Source organism: Pleurodeles waltl, chromosome 10, assembly GCF_031143425.1.
Source record: "Pleurodeles waltl isolate 20211129_DDA chromosome 10, aPleWal1.hap1.20221129, whole genome shotgun sequence".
Classification (NCBI taxonomy): Eukaryota; Metazoa; Chordata; class Amphibia; order Caudata; family Salamandridae; genus Pleurodeles; species Pleurodeles waltl.
In genome coordinates this window covers 457,161,440-457,185,640 of record NC_090449.1, presented here as the reverse complement: position 1 = coordinate 457,185,640, position 24,201 = coordinate 457,161,440, and the positions used below count along the sequence as shown (strand labels likewise).

The following is a 24,201-nucleotide window of genomic DNA, read 5'->3' as shown; positions in this document are numbered from 1 at the left end:
GGTGGCGCTTGCCTGGCGGTGTGCATGGGGTGGAGGTTGGCTGGCAGTGCCAGCAAAATGCCAGTCCACACACTCCTATGAGCTGGTGTGATTGCTGTATCAGGCATGTGGGCGTATTAAAGTGATGAGCCCTTGAGTGGCACTGTCTGTCGATACATGTGTTGTAATGTTCTGGGCCCGTAGTTGGAGGCGTGAATGGTCTTATGCATGTCATGTTTGAAAGTTGTGTGAATGGACTGTAAAACGGTTGGGGCCATATTTATACTTTTTGACGTACAACTGCGCCAACGCAGTTGTGCGTCAAAAATGTTAACGCCGGCTAACGCCATTCCAAAGCGCCATGCGGGCGCCTTATTTATGGAATGACGTTAGCCGGCGCAGCTGACTGGTGTGCGTAAAAAAAAATGACCCACACCAGGCAGCGCCGGCGTAGGGGAAAATGGAGCTTGGACGTCAAAAAATGGGGCAAGTCAGGTCTGAGGCAAAATATTGGCCTCAACCCGATTTGCGCCATTTTTTTTTACTCCCAACCCCCATTGAAATGACTCCTGTCTTAGCACAGACAGGAGTCATGCCCCCTTGCCCAATGGCCATGCCCAGGGGACATATGTCCCCTGGGCATGGCCATTGGGCATAGTGGCATGTAGGGGGGCACAAATCAGGCCCCCCTATGCCACAAAAAAATAAATAAAAAAATACTTACCTGAACTTACCTTAAGTTCCCTGGGATGGGTCCCTCCATCCTTGGGCGTCCTCCTGGGGTGGGCAAGGGTGGCAGGGGGTGTCCCTGGGGGCATGGGAGGGCACCTCTGGGCTCCTTCCGAGCCCAGAGGTCCCTTAACGCCTGCCCTGACCAGGCGTTAAAAAATTACGCAAAAGCGGCTGGACGTCATTTTTTTTGACCCGCCCACTCCCGTGCGTCATTTTTGCACGGGAGTTTAAATAAGGCGCACATGCCTTGGAGTCATTTTTTAGACGGGAACGCCTACCTTGCATATCATTAACGCAAGGTAGGTGTCCACGCTAAAAAATTACGCAAACTCCAAGATCTTTGGCGCTAGACGGGTCTAACGCCAAAGTATAAATATGGAGTTAAAAACGACGCAATTCCGGCGCAAACAGAGTATAAATATGCCCCTTGGTGCCTTGTCGCGGCTTGAGTCATTGGTTCAGTTTTTTGGCCTTTCTGTTATTAACAGTGCATTTCATTTTTGTGAAATCTCTTGTTAATAAAATTTGATCTACTGAACCATCACTCACCCTCGTTCCAAATCCAACCAGTATGTGTGATAAAAATGATAAAACCTGCTCTGCTGTAATCAGGCGTCACAGCACACCTGTGACACGCTAGGTGTCGCGGGTGGGACCCCCATGATGAAGCACCCAGCAACTTGGATACTGGGTGAGGGGTCTTTTTTAACATAACCTAAGTGTGTTTATTTTCACAATTTTAGAGTTTGGAACATCACAGAAGTACGTGGACACATCAAAATGATCTATTACAAGACTACCTGCGTTTTTGGTGGGGGGGGCTACGTTTTTGGTCCCAGGTGCGGCCTTCATCTAGGGAAACCTACCAAACCCAGACATTTTTTAAAACTAGACACCCCAAGGAGTTCAGGGAGGTGTGGCTTGCGTGGATCCCCCAAAATTTTCTTACCCAGACTCCTCTGCAAACCTCAAAATTTGCTTATAAAAAACAAGTTACTTGCCTTCGATAATGTTTTTTCTGGTGGATACACTAGCTACCTGTGGATTCCTCACCTTATGAATTCTCCCATGCGCCAGCATCCGGCGGAAAATCTTCTTTCCAGCTCTCCACATCGACGAGGAGGTTACAGTTGCACGGCTCCACGCTACTCCGTCTGACGTCACCGTGCCAATAAGAGGTCCTCGCCGGCATGCTGACGTCATTTTCACCCATTTTTTACGTGCGTTTGAGGCGAATAGGTGAAAACCGACCTCACAATAGCTCAAATGAATACATATATACATAAAACCATAAAGATGCAATAGAATTATAACCATCATTTATATATACACATAATCACCAAAATCTAAATACACTTGTAAAACAAACATATTAGTATAACCAGACAGGCAACGGGGAGGCGGTGGACTGTGAGGAATCTACAGGTAGCTAGTGTATCCACCAGAAAAAGCGTTACTGAAAGTAAGTAACATGTTCTTCTGAGGGACACAACTACCTGTGGATTTCTCACCTTGTGAATAGAGTCCCAAAGCAGTACCGCACTCGGAGGTGGGTGTCTGACTGGTTACACCAAGAAATCCTGCAATACAGATCGTGCAAAAACACCATCCCTCCTAACCTCCGAGTCCAAGCAGTAATGCTTTGCGAAGGTGTGGAGGGACGCCCAAGTTGCTGCCTTGCAAATATCCACCACCGGAACCCCTCTCGCCAGGGCCGAAGTGGCAGACTTAGCTCTGGTGGAATGGGCTCTAATACCCTCAGGGGGAACCTTCTTTGCCAACGAGTAGCAAACCTTAATACAAAGAAAGACCCACCTGGAGATGGCTCTTTTATGGACCGCTCTGCCCTTCCTCTTTCCAATATATCCCACAAACAGCTAGTCCTCCAAGCGAAAGTCTTTCGTCCTCTCAATGTAAAAACTGAGAGCCCTTCTGGGGTCCAAACGATGGAGCCCCTCTTCCTCCTTCGAGGTGTGAGGAGGAGGGTAGAAAGATGGAAGGGTAATGGTCTGTCCCATATGAAAGCGAGTGACAACTTTAGGTAGGAAAGCCGCCCTGGTTTTCAGCGCCACTTTATCAGGAAAGAATAAAGTAAAGGGAGGTTTAACAGAAAGAGCCTGAAGCTCACCAACACGCCCAGCCAAGGTTATAGCTATCAGAAAAACCGTCTTAAGAACTAGAAACCTTAGCGGGCAAGAGTGCATGGGTTTGAATGGCGACCCCACTAAAAAAGTTAAAACGAGATTCAGATCCCACTGAGGCACATGAGAAGGCGATTTAAACAAGGAGGGCTGATACGGGAGGCAAAGAAACGCTGTTAGTGCCGCCAAATAGCCCTTAACAGTAGCAACTGCACAACCCTTCTGTGCTAAAGCTAAAGCAAACAATAGAACATCGGTGAGATGTGCCCTCAAAGGATCAATTTGCCTCTCTCCACACCAAGCCACGAATTTTGCCCACCTGCCGGCATAAACAGTCTTAGTGGAGTATCGCCTGGCCGATAGAATAACATTCACTACCTCTGGTGGGAGAGAAAAAGAACTCAGGTTGCCCAGTTCAATCTCCAGGCATGAAGGTGCAGGCTCTGGAGGTGGGGGTGTAGAACCTGCCCCTGCGACTGCGAGAGGAGGTGTGCCTTGAGAGGGAGACAGAGCGGAGGGCACAGTGAGAGTTGGAGAAGGTCCGTGTACCACACCCTTCTTGGCCAATCCAGGGCTATTAAAATGACCTAGGCCCGATTTTGGCGAATCTTCCTAAGAACCTGAGGAATCTAGGGTATGGGGGGAAAGGCGTAAAGCAACTGGTTGCACCAAGAGATGTGAAACGCATCCCCCAAAGTTCCTTGCACTGGATACTGGAGGCTGCAGAACGACGGGCAGTGCACGTTCTCATGAGTGGCAAACAGATCTATCCTTGGAGAACACCACATCTGAAAGATGTGCAGGACCAGATCCGGATGGAGACGCCACTCGTCATCGGCCGAAAAATGTAGACTGACAGTGTCCGCATGTACGTTTAGCACTCCGGCCAGATGATTCGCTACCAAGCATATCCGATGGTCCCGAAGCCAGGACCAGAGTCGCAGAGCCTCTCTGCAGAGAAGATACGACCCTACGCCTCCCTGCTTGTTTATATACCACATTGCGGTAGTGTTGTCTGTCAGGACCTGAACTGACGGACCACGAAGGGACGGGGGAGGAAGGCCTTGAGAGCCAGACGTATCGCCTGCAATTCTAACAGATTGATATGAAAAGTCTGTTCCACTGGAGACCAACGTCCCTTGATCTCCAGGTCCTCCAGATGTGCTCCCCACCCTAGAGTGGAAGCATCCGTCATGACCGTGGCCACCGAAGGCGGCAGTGAAAACGGCCTTCCTTGAGAAAGGTTGCCATCCACAGTCCACCATAGTAGATCCGCTGCAGCATCTCTGGAGATCGTTATCGACTCCTTGAGATCCCCTATGTGTTGAAACCACTGCTTGCGGAGGCACCATTGCAGAGCCCTCATGTGCCAACGTGCATGAGTGACCAACAGAATGCAAGAAGGGAACAGACCGAGCAGGCGTAGGACCTTGAGGACTGGAACAACTGCTCCATTTTGAAACATTGGAATCAATGCCTGGATGTTCTGAATCCGCTGAGGCGGAGGATAGGCCCGATTCAATGTTGTATCCAGTACTGCCCCTATGAGCAGGAGGCGCTGAGAGGGCTCCAGGTGAGACTTGGGCACGTTTATCATAAAACCAAGACTGAACAACAACTGAGTTGTCATCTGCAAGTGATGCAACACGAGCTCTGGAGACTTGGCTTTGATCAACCAATCGTCCAGGTAAGGGAATACCGATATCCCCTTCCTTCTGACACTTGCTGCAACCACTGCCATCACCTTCGTAAATACTCGAGGTGCTGAAGTAAGACCAGACGGAAGGACCGCAAACTGGTAGTGATGCGACCCCACCACAAACCGGAGATACTTCCTGTGCGACCTGAGTATAGGGATATGAAAGCAAGCATCCTGCAAGTTGACAGACACCGTCCAATCCTCTCTGTTCAACGCCAGAAGTACCTGCTAGAGTCAGCATCTTGAATTTTTCCTGTTCCTTTTCCTGCTCTGGAACCAACTCCACCGCACCTTTTGACAACAGGATTTGAACCTCCTGCTCCAACAACAGGAGATGGTCTTCTGAACAAAACGAGGGACAGGGAGGGGTGGGAGGGGGAAATTCCTGAAAAGGGAGAGCATATCCTTTCCTCACAATGCTCAGGACCCAGGAGTCTGATGTAATTAACTCTCACTCGTGGAGAAAAAGATGTAATCTTCCTCCTACCGGAGAAGTATAGCTGAAAATGGGCAGAAAACTAGGGCTGCTTGCCTTGTTGTTGTCCTCCAGAGGAAGAGGATGACGCAGGGTGCTGCTGGGTGGCCCCTCTTGTCCGAACCCTCCATGCCCTCTAAAGGACCTATAAGGGAGGCTGGTAGGCTGTTGGATGTGGACTGGGGTCTCCCACGGCCAAACCCCCTGAACCTCAGAAAGGACCTGAAAGGGGTAGTAGTGGAGGCCTGCAAACCCAAAGACTTTGCTGTGGCCCTACTGTCTTTGAAGCGCTCTAGGGCAGAGTCAGCTTTAGCACCAAAAAGTTTTTCCCCATCAAAGGGCAAGTCCAAGAGAGCAGTCTGTACATCAGAGGAAAAACCAGAGGACCTCAACCATGCATGCCTCCTGGTAGCAATAGAGGTACCCATTGCCCTGGCCACCGAATCTGTAGAATCCAGACCAGACTGGATTATCTGCTTCGCTGCAGCCTGAGCATCCGACAGAAGTTCTCCAAATTGTCCCTGCACCTCCTGCGGCAGATCCGGAACCATAGCCCTAGCGGAATCCATCACGGCGTGCACATATCTACCCAAAGCACAGGTAGCATTTGCTGCCTTCAGGGCCATACTGCAAGGAGAAAAAGTTTTCTTCGCCGACTGCTCCATCCTTTTGGATTCCCTGTCCGACTGAATCACAGGAAGGAGCCTGGTGCAGACCATGGGGAACAAGAGGCCTGAACAACCAGACTTTCCGGGGTAGGATGTTCTTACAAGAATCCTGGATCCCCAGGCGCCACCATGCACCTCCTTGCCACAGATCTGTTGACAGCAGGTGACGACACAGGCTTCCTCCATACCTCTAAGATAGGCTACGTAAGAGCATCATTAAACGGAAGCAATGGATCCGCCGAAGTAGAAGAAGGGTGCAGGACCTCAGTCAAGATATTTGTTTTGACCTCTGCGGCAGGCAACGGAAGATCCAAAAGATTTGCCGCTTTCCTGACCACAGTATGGAAAGAGGCCGCCTCCTCCATAAAATCCCCTGGTGAAGAAAGGTCCCACTCTGGGGAAGTGTCTAGCCCATTGGCCGAGTCCAGCCATGATATTCCCCCAAGGGCTCAACAATCTCCCCTTCTTCCAACAACTGCCTCTGGTACTCTTCTCCCCCTAAAAGTCTTAGAGCCTTTCTACGTGACCTCAGCCTGGCCTCTAACCTTGGCGTCGACATAGAATTAGCTGACATCGATGACACCAGCTTCAGAACTGAAAGGCGCGGCCCAGGAGAAGGTTGACTTTGGCCTAATCCGGAGCCACCCGGCGACAGAGCGGATCCCATCGGCGCCGCGGACACCTGCGTCGACTGTAAGGGTGATGAGATCGGCGCTGTAGGTCTACAAGGCGACATCATCGGAACCACAGGTCCCCGAGGCGACGTCATTAGCACCGAACCGGCACCCTCAGCCGGATATAAGGGCATAAACGGTACCGCCTTGTAAGGATCCGGGGAGCCCAACGAAAATGCTAAAGGACCCATGTGACCAGCCGGTGCACCAGCAAGGGCTATAGCATTAAACATAGAAAACATGGCATTTAAAAATGCCGCTGGAACCGGGAAGGCAGGATACCGCTGGTCTCCATGCTGCACCTGTGCTTGCTGAGCATCCGAATCCTGTGCCACAGGTCAAATGCAAGGAGTCTCTGTAGGCGTGACCACCTCGAAGTCTGACGGTGCCGGAGAAGCCTGAGGGCTCTGAGGTTGTGGAGTCACAGTCGACTAACCTCCCACGTCGCCGCTGAGATTGGGACCTGGACCTTGAACAGCTCCGAGCCGAGCATCATGACGACGTCATCTCTTGTGTTTCTTTGAAGAAGTGTGAGAAGACGACTTGTGGTGACTTTTATGTCCTTTCTTCGCCTTAGCCAAAAAGAGTTTGGCCTCCCTCTCCTTGAGAGTCCTATGATTCATGCTCTGGCAGGATACACACTCCTCAACGTCATGCTCGGAGGTCAAACACCAAAGGCAATCATCATGAGGGTCAGTGACCGACATGCTGCCTCTGCACTCTCGACACGGCTCAAATCCCGACTTCCTAGGAGACATTGTAACCAGAAACAAGATTGTAACCAGATACAAAATGGAACACCTTCAACAGTAGCGAGAGCTAGGAGAAAAACGTTAGCGTCGCAGGCACGGAAAAAAGGGAACTGACGTCAGCACGCCGCCGAGGACCTTTTATTGGCATGGTGACGTCAGACAGAGTCGCGTGTAGCCGTGCAATTGTGACGTCCTCGTCGACGTGGAGAGCTTGGAAGAAGATTTTCCGTTGGATACTGGCGCATGGGAGAATTCATAAGGTGAGGAATCCACAGGTAGTTGTAGCCATCAGAAAGAATATTTTCCTCACTTTTCTTTGTAGGATCACCGCTCCGGCACAAATTCCCTATCACCCAGCGTTCCCCTCAGGCTCCCAAGCAAAATGATACCTCACTTGTGTAGGTCCCCAAAGCAGAGTCAGCCTAAAGATGTATAAAAGAAAAATATGTGCTCATCAGCTCGCTGTGCTATCCCCTCAATCTCTACAGGTTTTTGGTCTTTTCTGTTGCAGGCACCTGGGCCACCCACACAAGTGAGATGATATTTTTATCGGGAGAATTGGGGTAACATTCGGTGGAAGGAACTTTGTGGCCCCTCTCAGATTCCATAACTTTCTGTCACCGAAATGTGAGGAAAAAGTGTTTTTAGTCACATTTTGAGGTTTGCAAAGGATTCTGGGTAACAGAACCTGGTGAGAGCCCCACAAGTCACCCCATCTTGGATTGATCCAGGTGTCTAGTTTTAAAAAATGCACAGGTTTGGTAGGTTTCCCTAGGTGCCGGCTGAGTTAGAGGCCAAAATCCACAGCTAGGCACTTTGCAAAAAACAGCTCTGTTTTCTTTGGGAAAATGTGATGTGTCCATGTTGTGTTTTGGGGCATTTCCTGTTGCGGGCACTACTCCTGCCCACACAACTGAGATACCATTTTGTATCGGGAGACTTGCGGTAATGCTGGGTAGGAGGAAATTTGTGGCTCCTCTCAGATTCCAGAACTTTCTGTCACTGAAATTTTTTGGGCCAACTTTGAGGTTTGCAAAGGATTCTGGGAAACGATACCTGGGGATAGCCCCACAAGTCACCCCATTTTGGATTCCCTTAGGTGTCTAGTTTTAAAAAATGCACATGTTTAGTAGGTTTCCCTAGGTGTCGGCTGAGCTAAAATCCACAGCCAGGCACTTTGCAAAAAAACAGCTCTGTTTTCTTTGGGAAAATGTGATGTGTCCACGTTGTGTTTTGGGGCATTTCCTGCTGCGGGCACCAGGCCTACCCACACAAGTGAGGTACCATTTTTCTCAGGAGGCTTGGGGGAACGCTGGGTAGCAGGAAATTTGTGGATCCTTTCAGATTCCAGAACTTTCTGTCACCAAAATGTGAGGAAAAAGCGTTTTTTTGACCAGATTTTGAGGTTTGCAAAGGATTCTGGGTAACGGAACCTGGTGAGAGCCCTACAAGTCACCCCATCTTGGATTCCCCTAGGTGTCTAGTTCTAAAAAATGTACAGGTTTGGTAGTTTTCTCTAGGTGCCGGCTGAGCTACAGGCCAAAATCCACAGCTAGACACTTTGCGAAAAACAGCTGTTTTCTTTGGCAAAATGTGATGTGTCCACATTGTGTTTTGAGGAATTTCCTGTCGTGGGCACTAGGTCTACCCACACAAGTGAGGTACCATTTGTATCAGGAGACTTGGGGGAACGCTGGGTGGAAGGAAATTTGTGGTTCCTCTCAGGTTCCAGAACTTTCTGTCACGAAATGAGAGGAAAAAGTGTTTTTTTGGCCACCTTTTAAGGTTTGCAAAGGATTGTGGGTAACAGAACCTGGTCAGAGTCCCACAAGTCACCCCAACATGGATTCCCCTAGGTGTCTAGTTTTCAAAAATGCGCTGGTTTGCTAGGTTGCTCCAGGTGCCGGCTGAGCTAGAGGCCAAAATCCACCGATAGGCAGTTTGTAAAAAACACCTCTGTCAAATTTCAATGTAAAAATGTGATGTGTCCATGTTGCGTTTCCTGTCGCAGGCATTAGGCCTACCCACCCAAGTGAGGTACCATTTTTATCGGGAGTCTTGGGGGAACACAGAATAGCAGAACATGTGTTATTGCCCTTTGTCTTTCTCTAAATTTTTTCCTTCCAAATGTAAGAAACTGTGAAAAAAGACGTCTATTTGAGAAATGCCCTGTAATTCACATGCTAGTATGGCCCCCCCGGAAGTCAGAGGTGTGCAAATAACTACTGCTTCTCAACACCTTTTCATGTACTCAGTTTTGGAAATACAAAGGTTTCCTTGATGCTTATTTTTCACTCTTTATATTTCACTGAATGAATTACTGTATACCCGGTATAGAATGAAAACCCATTTCCAGGGCAGCTCATTTATTGGCTCTAGTTACCTAGGTATCTTGATGAACTACAAGCCCTATATATCCCTGCAACCAGAAGAGTCCAGCAGACATAACAGTATACTGCTTTTGAAAATCTGACACGGCAGGAAAAAGTTACAGAGTAAAACGTGGAGAGAAATTGCATTTTTGTTCGCCTCAATTTCAATATTGTTTTTATTTTAGCTGTTATTGTCTGTAGGAAAACCTTATAGGATCTCCACAAATTACCCCTAGCTGAATTCAGACTTTTGTCTACTTTTCAGAAATATTTAGCTTTCTGGCATCCAGCAGTGGTTTCATACCCATTTCTCTCACTAACTGGAAGGAGGCTAAAAGCACAAAAAAAAGTAAAAATGGGGTAATGTCCCAGTAAAATGCCAAAATTGTGTTGAAAAATTTGATTTTCTGATTCAGGTCTGCCTGTTCCTGAAAGCTGGGAAGATGGTGACTTTAGCACCACAAACCCTTTGTTTATGCCATTTTCAGGGGAAAAAACACAAGCCTGCTTCTGCAGCCCTTTTTTCCCAAATAATAAAAATAAATTGTTTTTTGCTGTATTTTGGCTAATTTCTTGGTGTCCTTCAGGGGAACCCACAAACTCTGGGTACCTCTAGAATCCATAGGATGTTGGGAAAACAAGGACACAAATTTGGCATGGGTAGCTTATGTGGACAAAATGTTATGAGGGCTTAAGCACGAACTGCCCCAAAGTGCCAAAAAAAGACTTGCCACCCAAGGGGGAAAAGGCCTGGCAGCAACGGGCTAAACTCACTGTTCAAAAAAGCCACAATAGGCCCTTTTTGGTAGAATATAGCTAAAGCTAGAAGCAATGATGTGAAACTTGATTAGCCTTGCATCGCATCTCGAGCCTTTCTCTCCAGGGCCCCTCCCTGCCAGCACTCATGACATCACGCACAGGGCATTGTTTATCTCCTTTATTGGGGCCATAAATCTTCTCAGGCTGCTTTGCTCCTTGATGTGCAAGGCAAGAATGCTTGCAATACTTTTCATTCTGTTACAATAAAAAGAAAATAGTTTTTCAGCCTTATTTTCCAATTTCTGTTCAGACATTTAAAGAGGAAGTGCAGTCATCTTCTTGTCTCTCCTCAAGGGCTTGTGATTTCTGATGTCAGTAGCCGCCAGTGACCACCAAATCATAGCAAAAAAAGATGAAAATCCGAGACAGGGTTGACCAATTAATGAGGCAAGAAAAGTCCAGTTCTGAATTTACAGTGCCAATAGCTCAAACTCAAGAAAATGCGAGGCCTAATGCATTGGAAATGCATTTTTACTTCTTGATATTTTGTTGAATGCTTGGTCTCCCTACCTGAAGGTTCTAACATTCTAGAACTATGGGGACAGAGTTAGAAGAAAGGCACAGAGAGGAGAGTTGAATTGGTCTGTGTTCCAAGTTTAGCAGCTGCCTGTTGCACTGTACCTCCAAAGTAAAATAAAGAGCTCTTCGCTTACCTGCTACACTCCTGAAAAAGGTAAGCCTTTGTTTTACGAGAAATTAGATTATCCTACCAAAATGAATATCTTAAATTTGATAACAAAACAGCCATATTTTTTTTAGAAACAGATAAGTTGATGTTTGTGGACAAATTACTGCATTTCAAAATATATAAAATGCAGCTTTTTAAATGATATTCTCTACCTCTAAGTGGTATCCTTGTCTTTAAGTTTGCTAACCTGCCCACTATCCAAGAATGAAAGATCTCCTTAACATGATCAAAAGTACATCTGCAGAAATGATAAAATCTGTACAGTTCTGCCATACAGCACAAGATTAAAAGACTTATGTACTTTTTAAGCTGTGTACTCTCTCTCTCTTCTAAGAAAATCTATTTCGAAGGGGCAAAATGGAAAAATTAAAGGGAGTAAAAACTACTGTGGTAAATGACAGGTGATGTGACACTGCCCTATCTCTGCTTGTATGTATGCATGTTCATACGAGCGTAGTGATATATGTAAAACCTGAAGCTAGCTGGGAACAACAGAACACTGTCAACCTGGCCAATGCCCTACATTATGACCCTACATTAGGCCCATCACCGGAGCTCGAGTGTAGTTTTGCCAGCATGCCCACACTCCCTTCAGACTGTTGCTGAGTGCAGCCTTGTCTTGCACGCATCCACTCACACTGTGTCACAACGCAACACTGCCTAAGAGCTTGCCCCACCGAAGAGGGACCTCCTGGCACGAGTGCAGCCTTTTGGTGGGCAGTGCACGTCTATCAAAGTGCTTGCACTGCCGCAGCTTTATCTACCAGAGAGAGCGTGGTCTTGTTATATAGCCTGCTAAACCCCCACAGGAAAAACAGTCTTACACCACCAAGAACTGAAATTTAAAGGGACTATAAAGGGAAAATACAATGAAGAAGGAGAGAAAATAAATAAATAATTTTTTTGTGGACAAACAAGTTTTCCTACCTTAGTCCAGCATGTAGCCCATCCCTGTGCTGCAGTCCGTCCTGCCCTCACAAGCTTCCTGTCATATTGGTGCCACAGCACCACCTAAAGATCGTAAAACGCAGTGTAACAATTTCTAGACTCTGTGGTCTTTATTCAAAGTGATGGCATATTGCAGCACCATCTAGTGGTCTTTGATGCTTTGTGCTTCTGTTGAAGCCTACTGCTCTTCCATTCATCATGACCATAAATTAGTCAGTTGTTGCACCACCTTCATTTTGCATGCAACATGGAGATGCACCAGTTGAGTGGGAGGATTGGGTGGACATTTTGGGAAACTACTCAGTGGCACTCCAAGGCACAACTTTTTCTTCACTCAGGAAAAAAGCAGTATTGGTAGGTTGTTTGGGTACAAAATGTCAATATATATTCAAATACCTACTGCAAGTTTCTGAGTAAAATGGAGATGAGATTGAGGATGTGTACAAGGAAGACAAATTGTGACTGCAGAACAGTTTTGCCCAACAGTGAATATTGTTATACAGTGCCATAAGTATTACACCCAGCCACAAAAACCCTTTAAATCAGCCGATGACGTTGTAGCGAGGCTGCATGAGTTGGTAGCAAAATATAAATTTGGATTGATGACTGAAGAACTAATCAGGGACCTGTTAATATTCCAGTGTTGTAGAAAAAAGATGCAGGAGAGACTCTGAGCTGCCAGCAATCCCACTCTTAAGGATGCCATAAAGATTGCCAAAGTGGTGGAGGAGTTGGGTGAAGTTTAAGACTAGTTAGACTTGGAACTTGAGAGTTGCTTTGTTTCAGAAGGATGGAAAAGGTGTGGAGGAATGAGCGAGGGCAGTTGAGAGGTGTTCTGGGTGGTTGTTGATGGAGCATGAAAATGTTCAGGTGAGTGCTGCATGTGACAGAGAAGATGCCATGGGTGCTCATGCTGATGGGAATGATTATCCGGTTGCGTGAGTGATCCGGTCTAGCAGACCACCAGGTTGGTTGGGTGTGGGAGTGATATTTTGTGTAATGTTTGTGTGTGCCCTTTTGCAGTTTCGGTTTTGAGTGTTAAGAGTCTTGTTTCATTGTGGTACATTCGTCATGTCAGTAGTTTGTGGGTATTTCCCTGGTATATGTCTGTTTACGTGGTTTGTGTTGTGATTGAGGAGGGGGATGAGTGTATGATATATATTGGGTCCTGCTTCTGCTGTGTGTGAGGGTGGTGTTTGTGTTTGGGGAAGGAAGGGGATGTGTTATAATATGGCCTTATGTTGTTCTGTAGGTTTGTTATTGTAGTCTGTATTCTTCTACTTTTCCAGCTTTGTGATGTTGCCCTAGAGTGTTACCTATGTAATGGGCTTGTGACTTCATGGGGTTCCATGGCAGTTGGTGGGAGAATGTGGCTGTTGGTGTCTGGTTTGCCAGGCACGATTTAGTCAAAAAAGCCACACAAGCCTGAAAGGCTGCCACAGCCGCTCTTATGTTCTCCTCTAGGATACTGGGGTTTGTCCAATATATGCGATCTCCCAGGAACTTTATTGACAACTGTTCTCATCACATTAAATTCATGTCTGATTATTCCCAAGGGTTCACTCTGGTTGGTTTTAAGCCAGTTAACTCACAATCCAGATGCCTCCCTAAAGTCATTAAGGAAGTTTATTACCCTCTCTCCTTCTGTCCTCCTGTCCTCAAGAAGGAGTACCATATCATCAACATATAAAGAGATGGAGTGGGTTATCCCTCAAGACAGTACTCCTGTATAGGCTATGCCTGAGCAGGCTTGGCCTGCCAGTGACAGTACCACTACATGGAATAGCAACAGAGATAGTGGGCACCCCTGCCTAGTTGCCCTGTCCACCCTGCACTGCTCTGACATCACACAACCCTTTTTAGCCCCTTGCAATTTGAGATTGATACAACAACCATGATCACACAGCAAACCTCCTCCTCAGTCCAATTTGGGTCATCACAGCCCTGAGATATGGGTGGCCCTGCATGAGAGAAATGTGGCTCATGTTTGCAGACCTGCTCCCTGTCATGACACTGTCCATCATCAATCTAAATGCACAGTGTACGCATGTTAGGGGACAGTGGACCATCACCAGGTTCCACATATTTTTTTAAACGCCCGCAAGCACCACTGATAATAGTGACAATCTGGGAAAGTCCAGCTGCTTAAGCAAATCTATGGCCTACTGTCAAACAGCTTTAGGGAGAGTTGGCACAGGACTTTTGTGCAGTACAGCACTAGTGATGATAGGTATCTGGCCATCCCATCCTTGTTGCCAAAACTATTGTAGTCAGATTGACACAGCACATAACATGGGGTTGATACTCTTAAATTTAATCTGTAGACAAAATCCTGTGCCTGGCAAGCGAGGCGCCAACAGCCTCCTTCTCCCACCAACCACCTTGGAACCGCATGAAGTCACATGCCCCTTATATAGCTAACATTCCAGGGAGACATCACAGAGCTGGATATGAATACCTGCTAGAATAACATAAACCCACAGAACAACATAAGTCCACATTATAATCCAAAAACTAAACTGCAGGAGTGGGGAGGTGGGGGGTTGGAGGGTGGAGGGCTGTAAGGGAATGCCTCATTGTGCATGATAATCCCCAAGTTCTGGACTGATGCTACTGTTTATTTGACTTTGAAGGAGGACTGAGACCTGCCAAACAGGCCTCTGTGCCACTGCTCTGACCTACAAATGGCATAAGTCAATTTACTTGTAAGCCCCTAGTATATGGTACCAGAGGTATCCAGGGCCTGTAGGTTAAAGTGCCCATTGTGTACTGCAACACCTACTGTGCCACCATGAGTGTGACAAAGTAATGCATAACTTCCAGCCTGCCACCGCTGGCTGTCAGAGCAGGTTTGGAACTGCTAACTCTACTTTGCCATTTGAAATAATGACAAAGGCCAGACCTTCCTTTTTAAAGATACATAAGTCACCCCTAAGACAGGTCTATTGAGCCCTAAGGCAAGGTGCAGTGTATTAAAAGTAGAATGTGTAGTTTACATGTTCTAACAGTAAAAAACCCATATTAGCATTTTTACTTTGGAAGGGCTAGCAGCCCCATGGGTGAATACAGGGTTATAGGCTGACAACTCAGCTGTGCTAATTTCTAAATGGGAATACTAATGTGGGTCCTTCAATGCATCAATACATTGTTGCATTGAACCCGACTTGATGACTAAGTCAAATTTGATAGAACTTATAAGTAAATGGCAACTACAGATTGTTGCCACTCTGTTGACCAAAGTGTTCCACTAACCCTTTGCTGGTCACAAGATTGGTCGAAAGATAGCCTTCTGCCCTCCTCGGTGACGGTGTAAACAAATCCATGAAAGGAACACAAAAGATACTGCCATTGGAAAAGGTGTAACCTTACCTTGGCAGGAAGATCAAACAAGGTGTGATCCCAAAGGTGCTGTTCAAATGGGAAGCCACCTTTGAAGGGCAAATGGTGGACACACATGTGAGGGGCTTCTCTTTTGTACCGGCAGACAGGTTGGCGTCGGAGACAGAGAGGGGGAAACAGTTGTCAAACCAGTTTTCCCATAGGTGTGTAGCCCTCAGGTAGCAACTCCTCTAGAGTAGGCTACCAAGCTCCACAGAGAGAGAGAGAGAAGTTCTGCCATCTTGGGAGTGGGCAGAGTATTGCATTCTGGGATAGCCAGATGCCATACTTTGCAGGACGCCGTCATCAGTTGAGAGGTGCCTGGTAGCAGATTGGCCAGTAGACACTGCATCCCTGGGGGCAATGTTTGGGAATAAAGGTGGAACTCCTGTCACCCAGACCTCAGATAATGTCTGCATTGGTGAAAGGATCAAAAGAATGTCCTGCTGTTCCCTGTGCCTGGCAAAGAGAGGTTGCCCCAAAGACTGGACTGCAGCTGCTGCTTCAGGGCTAGCAAAGAGAGGAATGTGCCTGTGGTACTCTGCTCAAAGACAAAAAAGGTTGGACCCAAGCCCCAGACCAAAGGAGTGATCCCAAGAGTCAGGTGGCTTACTCCCTTTTATAGCTCCAGGGCTACAGAAGCTAAAGAAACCTGCCTCAGCGGCTTGGTAGCCACAATTGCTTAACCACCATCGACCATCAGTGCATAGCCTGGGAGGAGACCAAGGACCCTATTATGGCTTCAGTAGACTTTTTGTAAGATCGCCGAAGCCGCTGCAGCCAACAGACCGCCAGTGCTAGTGGTCTGCTGCCCGCCATATTAGGAGTCATTGGAGAAATTCCACCCTTTCATGGGGGGACATCTGACTCCGAAGAGGTGGTTGCATTGCCAGTAATGCCACGGCAGCAAGACTCCGCAAGCTGTATTACAAGCCGTAATATGGCTTGGCGGAGTCTTGCTGGTGTGTGGTGGTGCTGGCAGTGCAAAACCACCTGGACCCATCCCCTCCCGAACAACCTCTTCAACTGAGAAGATAAGTGATCATCCAAAGGGGGTGGGGGGCGGTAGTGTTTGGTGTATGTGTGTAGTGTGCGAATGTGGGTGCCCATGTGGAAGTCTGCGAGCGAGTGGGGCTGCATGTGTGCATATGCAGACAGGGGAGTGTTTAAATGTATGCGTGCATTAGGGGTGGGGGTGTGAATGATTGTGGATGGGGAAGTGGGGGGGTGTTTGTGGGTGCATGTGCATGTGTTTGTGTGAGTGAGCGGAGAGAGTGGATGAGTGTATAAATGCGGGGGAGGGGGAGGGAGGTGTGAATGTTTGCGGAGGGGGGTGCGTATGTGTGAGTGACGGTGTGTATATGTCAGTGTGAGTGCAATTGTAGGTGTTTGGATGGATGTTTACAGTTGGGGGGGGTTTGTAAGTGTGTGGACGGGTGGGGTGGACATGGAGGTGTGAGGACATGTGTGCATGTGTGTGCCGGTGAGAGGAATGGGGATTCCTGTCACCGGGTGTGTTACCACCAGGTTTTTCGTGGTGGGTGACAACCATGGAAAGCCTGGTGGTCTGCAGCCTTGTAATCCGTCTGGTAGGCTGAGGCCTGCCACCGAGCTGGAGGTGCTCACCACAGGCCAGGCAGTGTTGTAGATGTTTGGCTTCTGCCAAACCCCACCACTTGTCATGTGGTGGTCTTTACCGCCAGGTCAGCGGCGGTAAGACTGCCACAGTAAAGCTGGCGGTCTCATGACCGCCAGCCTCGTAATGAGGACCCAAGTCTTCATGCTCAAAAGTTGCACCTCAGTCTGCTAGACATGGGAGAATCATTGGAGTTCAGCTTGGTTGCCAAAGACGAACACTAGCCTCAGTTAAAGTGGACCACTGGTTTTGATGTAACCATAGACCGGTGGCAACTGTTTTTTGGCTGAAAATCAAATGGGCTTGAAGGGACATCAATCACAGTGGCTAACCTTGCACCACTGTGACTGAGAAGTAGCCTCAAAATGACCCCGTAAGTGATTCAGCATCATTAGCATCCTTCTGCATCTTCAACAACTTGTATCCCTTGCATCAGGACCGCTTCATTAAAGTCTATGGGGGTTAGCCCATAGAAACTGGAACTGGACTGGAGGCTGTTTGACTGCAAAGTAATTGTTCTGCCAAGCCTCATTGGCCCCTGTGACTCACTCCCAGTCAGAATTGGTCACCAAAGCAGGTCAGAAGAGCCGCACACAACTTTATAAAAGTTTCCAAAGGTTTTCAAATTAACCTCTAACAGCAGTAGTTGCCAATTCTTGATTGCAATTTCAGTGAAAAGTACAAAGTGCCTTAAAAGTCACAAAGCTAGTTTTATTTTTGTAAACTGGTGTCAGATTTCTTTTGTGTTGTGTATCTTTCTTATTCAGCTGTTTTGGTACTTCTAAATGCTTTACACTTTGTTTGAACTTAACTACTCAAAGCTGCTGCTACCCATGGTTTTACAAACAAAGCCATGTCTAAAATAGTGAAAGAGGGACTTATCTTCTCTGACTCTCTGAGCCCGGTGTAACAGCTTCCCCATCTACCAACCACCTACATGTAGGGCGTACCCAACACAATGGATCCCTGAAGCATGGCGGAGGGCATCTGATGCTCAGTGGCAGCCAGCTGGAGACCGAAGGGAGTAAGTAACATGACAGTCTGAGTGTGGCTGCCAGAGAACAGCTAAAATGGAGGATGCTAGGGCTGAGGAGCTGCGTGGACAGCTCCTGCAGTACTGAACAGCCCCATAAGCAGAAACTGTTGCAAACAGACCGATAAGCAGTCTCCTAGGAGAAGCAAGGATTATAATTGAGGCCTGAACTAAAATATGTAAGCCTGCGCATTGGAGGCAGTCGCCTCAAAGAGTGAGTCCCTAGGTGCAGCTAGGCAAGAGGTGGCCATCAGAGGGCCTGGGAGTCCCCCATCACATATGAGAGCATAGAAATGAGAATCCTCCCCTGGAAGGCAACAAACATGAGCTATGGCATCATCAGCTAACGTGAACCGCACAGCAAGGCTTACTCACAATGTAGGGAGTCCCTTGTCGAGGTTAGAGCACAAGGCCCGTGCCTAACAGCCAATACATCCCCTTGAGACAACAAGCATAGTCTGGTTCAGCCCCTTGGGGAGATGGATGCCCTTCATTATACATGGGGATCTTCTCCAAACAAACGACGAGCTGCAAACTGCACATAACTGTCACCCATTTCCCAGGAGGGAGGATGGCACCTGCTGTACGGACCTAATACCATGCACAAACCATCTCAAAGACTAAGCTTGCAGCTTACACATGCAGCAGGAGTATTTTGAAAACCTGCAAAAACAGTGTTCCCCGCACTTCCATGATCCAACACCTCATTTAGTGTGACAGCGTGGTCCCAATGCAAGGCCCCCGCCCGCTGACCAGCAAATGATGAACCACCTTGGAACGGTGGGACCCCACCTGAGCCTAACTGCCCAGAGACCATCCTCCCCACAGACTCCCCTCAGCAAAATGGTTGAACACAAAAACGAAATAGACAACAAATTAAAGGACATGCTCCCTAAATCCGCAACAAAGAAGCATGACCCACGTATGGACTTAGAAAAAGACAGAGGGTGTAGCTGCACAACCCTCCCCAGAGTCTTTTTCATGGAATCTCTGAGGCACCATTTACTCCTCATTGAAGACATCTTTCCAAACTCAGGAATGACTCTGTAGCACTGTGTGAAGATGTGTTAAAATGGATCTTGATTCTAGAAGACGCTGGGGATGCTATAGAAGAAGAGCTAGAATCCTTTCAAAGAGTGGTGATGGCCCTCTAAGAGCACAATAGCGACCTCTCATTCTACCTCGAAGATCTTGAAAACAGATCAAGATGGTCCAATATCAGAATAAAGAGGTCCTCTTCAGTGCTTAATTTGTAAATACAAATGTGCCGGTGCCCAAAGCCCTTCTCTTAAACATAAGTCTGCTGCAATTACATGTGCAAGCACAGAATACTGAGGCAGCGTAACCACTAAAGTCATCTTTGGCCTCTTCAATCCATTTAAAGTCACTCCCTGCCCCTTCAGCTCACTCTTGCAGCTTCCTGCTTTCCCCCTTTGTGATGCTCTTTCCCATATGTTTCTTTTGCACGCAGTTAATGCCTGAAGCAGACAAATAAGTACCAGCCCTCAACATAAGTGCCAGTGTCCTGCACCGGAAACAACAAGCACAAATTAAGCACTGCTCCTCTTGCAAAACCAAGAAGAGATACATAGAATGCTCAAGAGACTATTCATGTACAAGCAACAAAACCTCTCCAAATCTTATATCCAGCTAGACAAAACACACCAAGAGGGCTCGTGGGCAATCCCAAAGACGTTCTGACCTGCGTTTATCACTTCAGGCACAAGGAGGCCATAATTGTGGCATCTCACTCTAAGGGCCCCAATATCCTTTGAAGGTGTGAAACTGTGGATTTATCAAGATCTGCCCTTCTTTACATTGCAAAAAAATAACGACTGCTTAGGCAAGCAACCAATATCTTGAGGGAGAAAGATGTGGCCACCCTTTTCATTTAATCCTTTTGTGGAACAACAAAACTCACTTTATCTGCACCCTCTCTGAAGCATAGCGATTACTCAGACTCTTGGAAGCTCTGTGGTAGGGCCCCCCACACCGTTTTCTTGGCACAAAAGAGGCATCCAAAGCAGCCACAGAGGAAAGTGGACCATAATATCCTAAAAAAGTCTTTATCTCTCCCCAGAACAAATTTGTAATGAAAGAAAAGCAGACACTGTTAAAGTTCAGGAAAATGAGACAGAAGGTGGGGACTGAGTTTTCTATTAGGATTAAATGTAGAGTCCCACAACAGTCTTGACCTCTGAGTGACTGTGATTATCCAGAGATTGCTACTGATAAACAATATGTAATATGAACGGGGTCTGGACTTCCATGACATATCAGGATCACAGGGACGGACAAGGGAAGCACACAACAGATCTTAATATGAAAGGTACTTCCATGGTCTCATGAGGCTAGCTTGATAGTCGCTTGCTTGATTGCTTGATTTCCAGTTGGAGGGGAGGAGGCTAAGATAGTTAAGCTAGTTGTCCTACTTTTAGGTTTTAGTTTCAGGTACCTCAGACCATACATTCTTGTCTTTTCAACAAATTGCAAACCCACTACTGACCAAATCCAACCATCCCATTTAAGATCTATACACAGCAAGCGGCAGGAGCACTAGCTTCCTCCTAGGAGACAATCATGACTAAATATTAAGTTTGAATGTTAGGGGCTCTAAAGCCTCTACCAAACGCATTGCGCTTCTCACTATATTTAAAGTCTCCAATCTTCCAAAAGAATCTCATTGCCTCAAATATGACTGAGGCTGTCTGAGAACCAGATGGTTCTCTCTTCCAGATCCTGCAAGAAAAGGGGTGAGTCATCCATGCAATTAGCTAATAAATTCAAGGGGAAAGTCCTTAATAGTCACTCAAATAGCCAGGAAGCCCTCTCACACCTCATTACCTCTCTAGATAGGGAAATACTGGTGTGGAGGGTGGGGTCTTAAACACTGTGTTAGACACTGCAATGGATAGATTGGCACAATAAGAGGGTCAGGCAGGATCACTATTCAACAGTAGGAGGGAGTGGCTGAAAGACCTTGTTCTAGCAGACCTATGAGGTACCCTAAACCACACCAGTAAGACTATACTTTTTATTCTGCATCCCTCCAGACATAATTATTTGCTAGGAACAACACAATTCCTGGTTAGGGCATTACTGACCAAAACTGTCATTTCATACCACTCGCTAACCTTTGGAACTCTGAGAGACCCTTATCACGCAGCCAAGGCCACACCTGGTTAAACCACAACCTTATTAAAAACAAAATACACATAAACTGCCATATGAGACGTGATCCAAAACTTCCTGCAGGACAACAACAATATAGAAACACACATATACACCCACTGGGACGCTGTGACCAACTGCAACTTGACCGACCTTGTGACAAAACTCAACAGAGAAATGAAGAATAGGAGGACAGAACTTAAGAGAGGCCGTGAGATCTTGAAACCAGCCACTAACTAACCGGGGCACAGAAGGTCTGGCAACACCTGTCACTGGCCAGACATCAGGATTGTACATACTATTACACCCAGCAAGAGAGATACTACAAGAGGGAACAAAGCTGATAAACTGCTTGCCTGTAAACACACAAAGGAAACACTGACCAGATCATCAATCTAAAGAACGTACAAATATGTGACATAGTGGACACTTTTCAAAGATCTTTACTCTGCAGACACTATACCAGAGGGGAGTATAAGGTCCTCCCTATCTGCCATCCAGACACAGGTCCTTACTCAAAAGCAAGGTAACATTTTAGAAACAGATAATTGATAGAGGAGGTGATCTCTGTGATAGCTAACTTGCGGGTCAGTTAAGCTCCTGGCCCAGACGGTTACACACCTGCCTTCTACAAGTCCTTCTGCCCATTCATTGCACTGATTTTAAACTGCCTGCGTGACACCTTTGCAACTTCAGGCTCCCTCACTGACGCAATGAAAGAAGGTGATATAACCATAATCCACGAGACCAGAAAAGACCCCACACACTGTATCATAGAGGCCCATGCTCTTAAACACAATACTAAGGCATATATGGGGCCTGCCTAATGGCACAATAGATTAACCTATGCATGCAGGAACTAGAGGACCTGGCTCAGGCTGATTCCAGAGAGAGGATGCAGTGAAAACACAAATTCTGCATATCCCTGCCAAAGTCACTCACACAAAGAATACAACTCTCCTACTCTCAGTAGACACTTAGAAGACAACTGACCAAGCCATTTGGCCCTTCCTAAAGGGAATACTAAAGAAGTATGGTTTCACCCCAAAATTTAAAGAGTGGGTTAAGCGAATAGTCCAATCCCACAGCCAAAGTTAGAGTCAATATAGTAACATCAGAATCATTCAATGTGTCTAGGGGCACAAGGGAAGCTTGCCACATTAACCACTCCTTTTCATCCTCTTCATGGAACACCTGGAAAAAGCTATTAAATCCAGCTACCTAATCACAGGGATAAACATAAATAGAGCATAAGTGGGCCCCTAATCCTGACAATCTGTTGATGACCCTGTCGAAACTTCTGAGCCCCATCCCCTCCCTTCAGCATGAACTTGAAGCATTCCTCCTGGTGAAAGGCCTCAAAATAAATATACATACATTCCAGCTATGTAACCTTAACACCACAAAAAACACTCACGACTTACTGCAGACGCCTTTTTAATTAGCATAGGCCAAACACATTGTACAGTGCTTAGGAGTCAAGATCCATCTCTAAATCAACAGACCAGCAATTCAAAATGACCTCATAACATCCACTCAAAAAAACTTGCAGTCCTGGCAGTTGAGTGGTCTGTCCTAGGTGGCCAGGATCCCAGCAATTAAAATTACATTTTTGCTTAAAATCTTGAATATGATTTTAGCTACCACTACAGCCTTCTTCACACATGACAGTCAAACTCCAAAAAGTCATGGGCATCCTCAATCTCATGAACTATTATCTAGCAGCCTACATCAGATAAATTGTGGACTGGAACAGCACAGCGTCTGAGAAACACTGGAGCTTTACAGAGCAACCTATAGCAAGCATACATATCTTGAAGGTGCCACGGCTGGCTAAGAAAAACAAACCATGGAGAGTCTAATCCACTTGTGTGACTCAAGCTTGGCTCTATGTGAGAACATATGCTGGGTCAGTGCAGTATTTCATGTTGTTCCTATCCAAGTATGGTCCAACAATGTGCAAGCTTTTAGAGAACAAAGAAACAGTACAAAAAGTATGCATTTCTTATTTCTTTTCCATGCAGAAAGTATGTGCAACATGTGGTTGCGAATACCAGAGCATTTACCTGCTTTATGGGAATTGCTCGACCACTACCAATAGAGTCGGATTTGCACTCCGAGACCTTCTTCTCTCTGTCGGGCTCAACACTCTTTCGAGACTGGAAGACAATTAAAGAAGAGATCAAATTTACAGGGCACCTAGGGCAGAAAGGTATATGCATTTAAAACAGACACACACGGTAATGGATGACAGCTTATCAGTGGAGGAATGAAACAGAGGCAGACAGGAATGACACACAGCCTCAAAAGGTGACACAGTTAAAGGACACACACTACTTCATTATGGTCACAAGCAGCAAAGAGAGAAAAGCCTATAAAGGATAGCTGTGTATAGGAAACATGCAAATTTATTACAAACACAATCAGCAAATAGTAAATGTCTCAAAAGGACAGACAGAGATGGGACATACACTGCATTACTGCAGACACACTCAACAATAACACCAACTTTCAAAAGGACTGACAGTGATAGGACACACGCTGCTTCATGACAGTCACAAGCAGAAAAAAACATAGAGTCTCTAAGAGACAAATAGGGATGGGACACACAACACTTTATGACAGACACAATCAGCAATGGGTCTTAATCTTTAAAAGGACTGACAGAGTTGAGGCATGCCATACACACCTTTATCACAAACACACCAATGGGGCACAACCTCAAAAGGATAGATTCACACAACATTTGAAAGGAACGAGTGATAGAAATGCTGCTTAACTTCAGACACACTCGAAAAGGAGTAACAATCCTCAAAAGGATAGACATGGATTGGATACTGTGGCATCCTCGTTAAACCCTGGTGGAGAGGGTTCTCTTTTAACTCCAAGATTCCATTCTGTGGCAGTTGTTGCAGGGCACCTCTCTCTGAAGCAGCTGTTTTCCTGTGTTAACTTAAAGACCTATATTTTCCTTATCTTGATGTTGAAAACATACACAAGGCATGTAATGTACCATTTTCAGGAAGAGAAGCCTAT

At 46.5% G+C, this 24,201-nt stretch overlaps 1 protein-coding gene across 2 annotated transcripts in view; it reads right to left on the bottom strand.

Moving 5' to 3' along the window:
• Positions 1–24,201, bottom strand: part of LOC138261617 (arf-GAP with GTPase, ANK repeat and PH domain-containing protein 3-like) — a 2,246,054-nt gene that overhangs the window by 1,222,397 nt on the left and 999,456 nt on the right. For both annotated transcript variants that reach the window (XM_069210744.1, XM_069210743.1), the window contains exon 9: positions 23,232–23,324. In XM_069210744.1, coding sequence (XP_069066845.1) covers positions 23,232–23,324 — 93 coding nt within the window. The remainder of the gene's footprint in view (positions 1–23,231; positions 23,325–24,201) is intronic.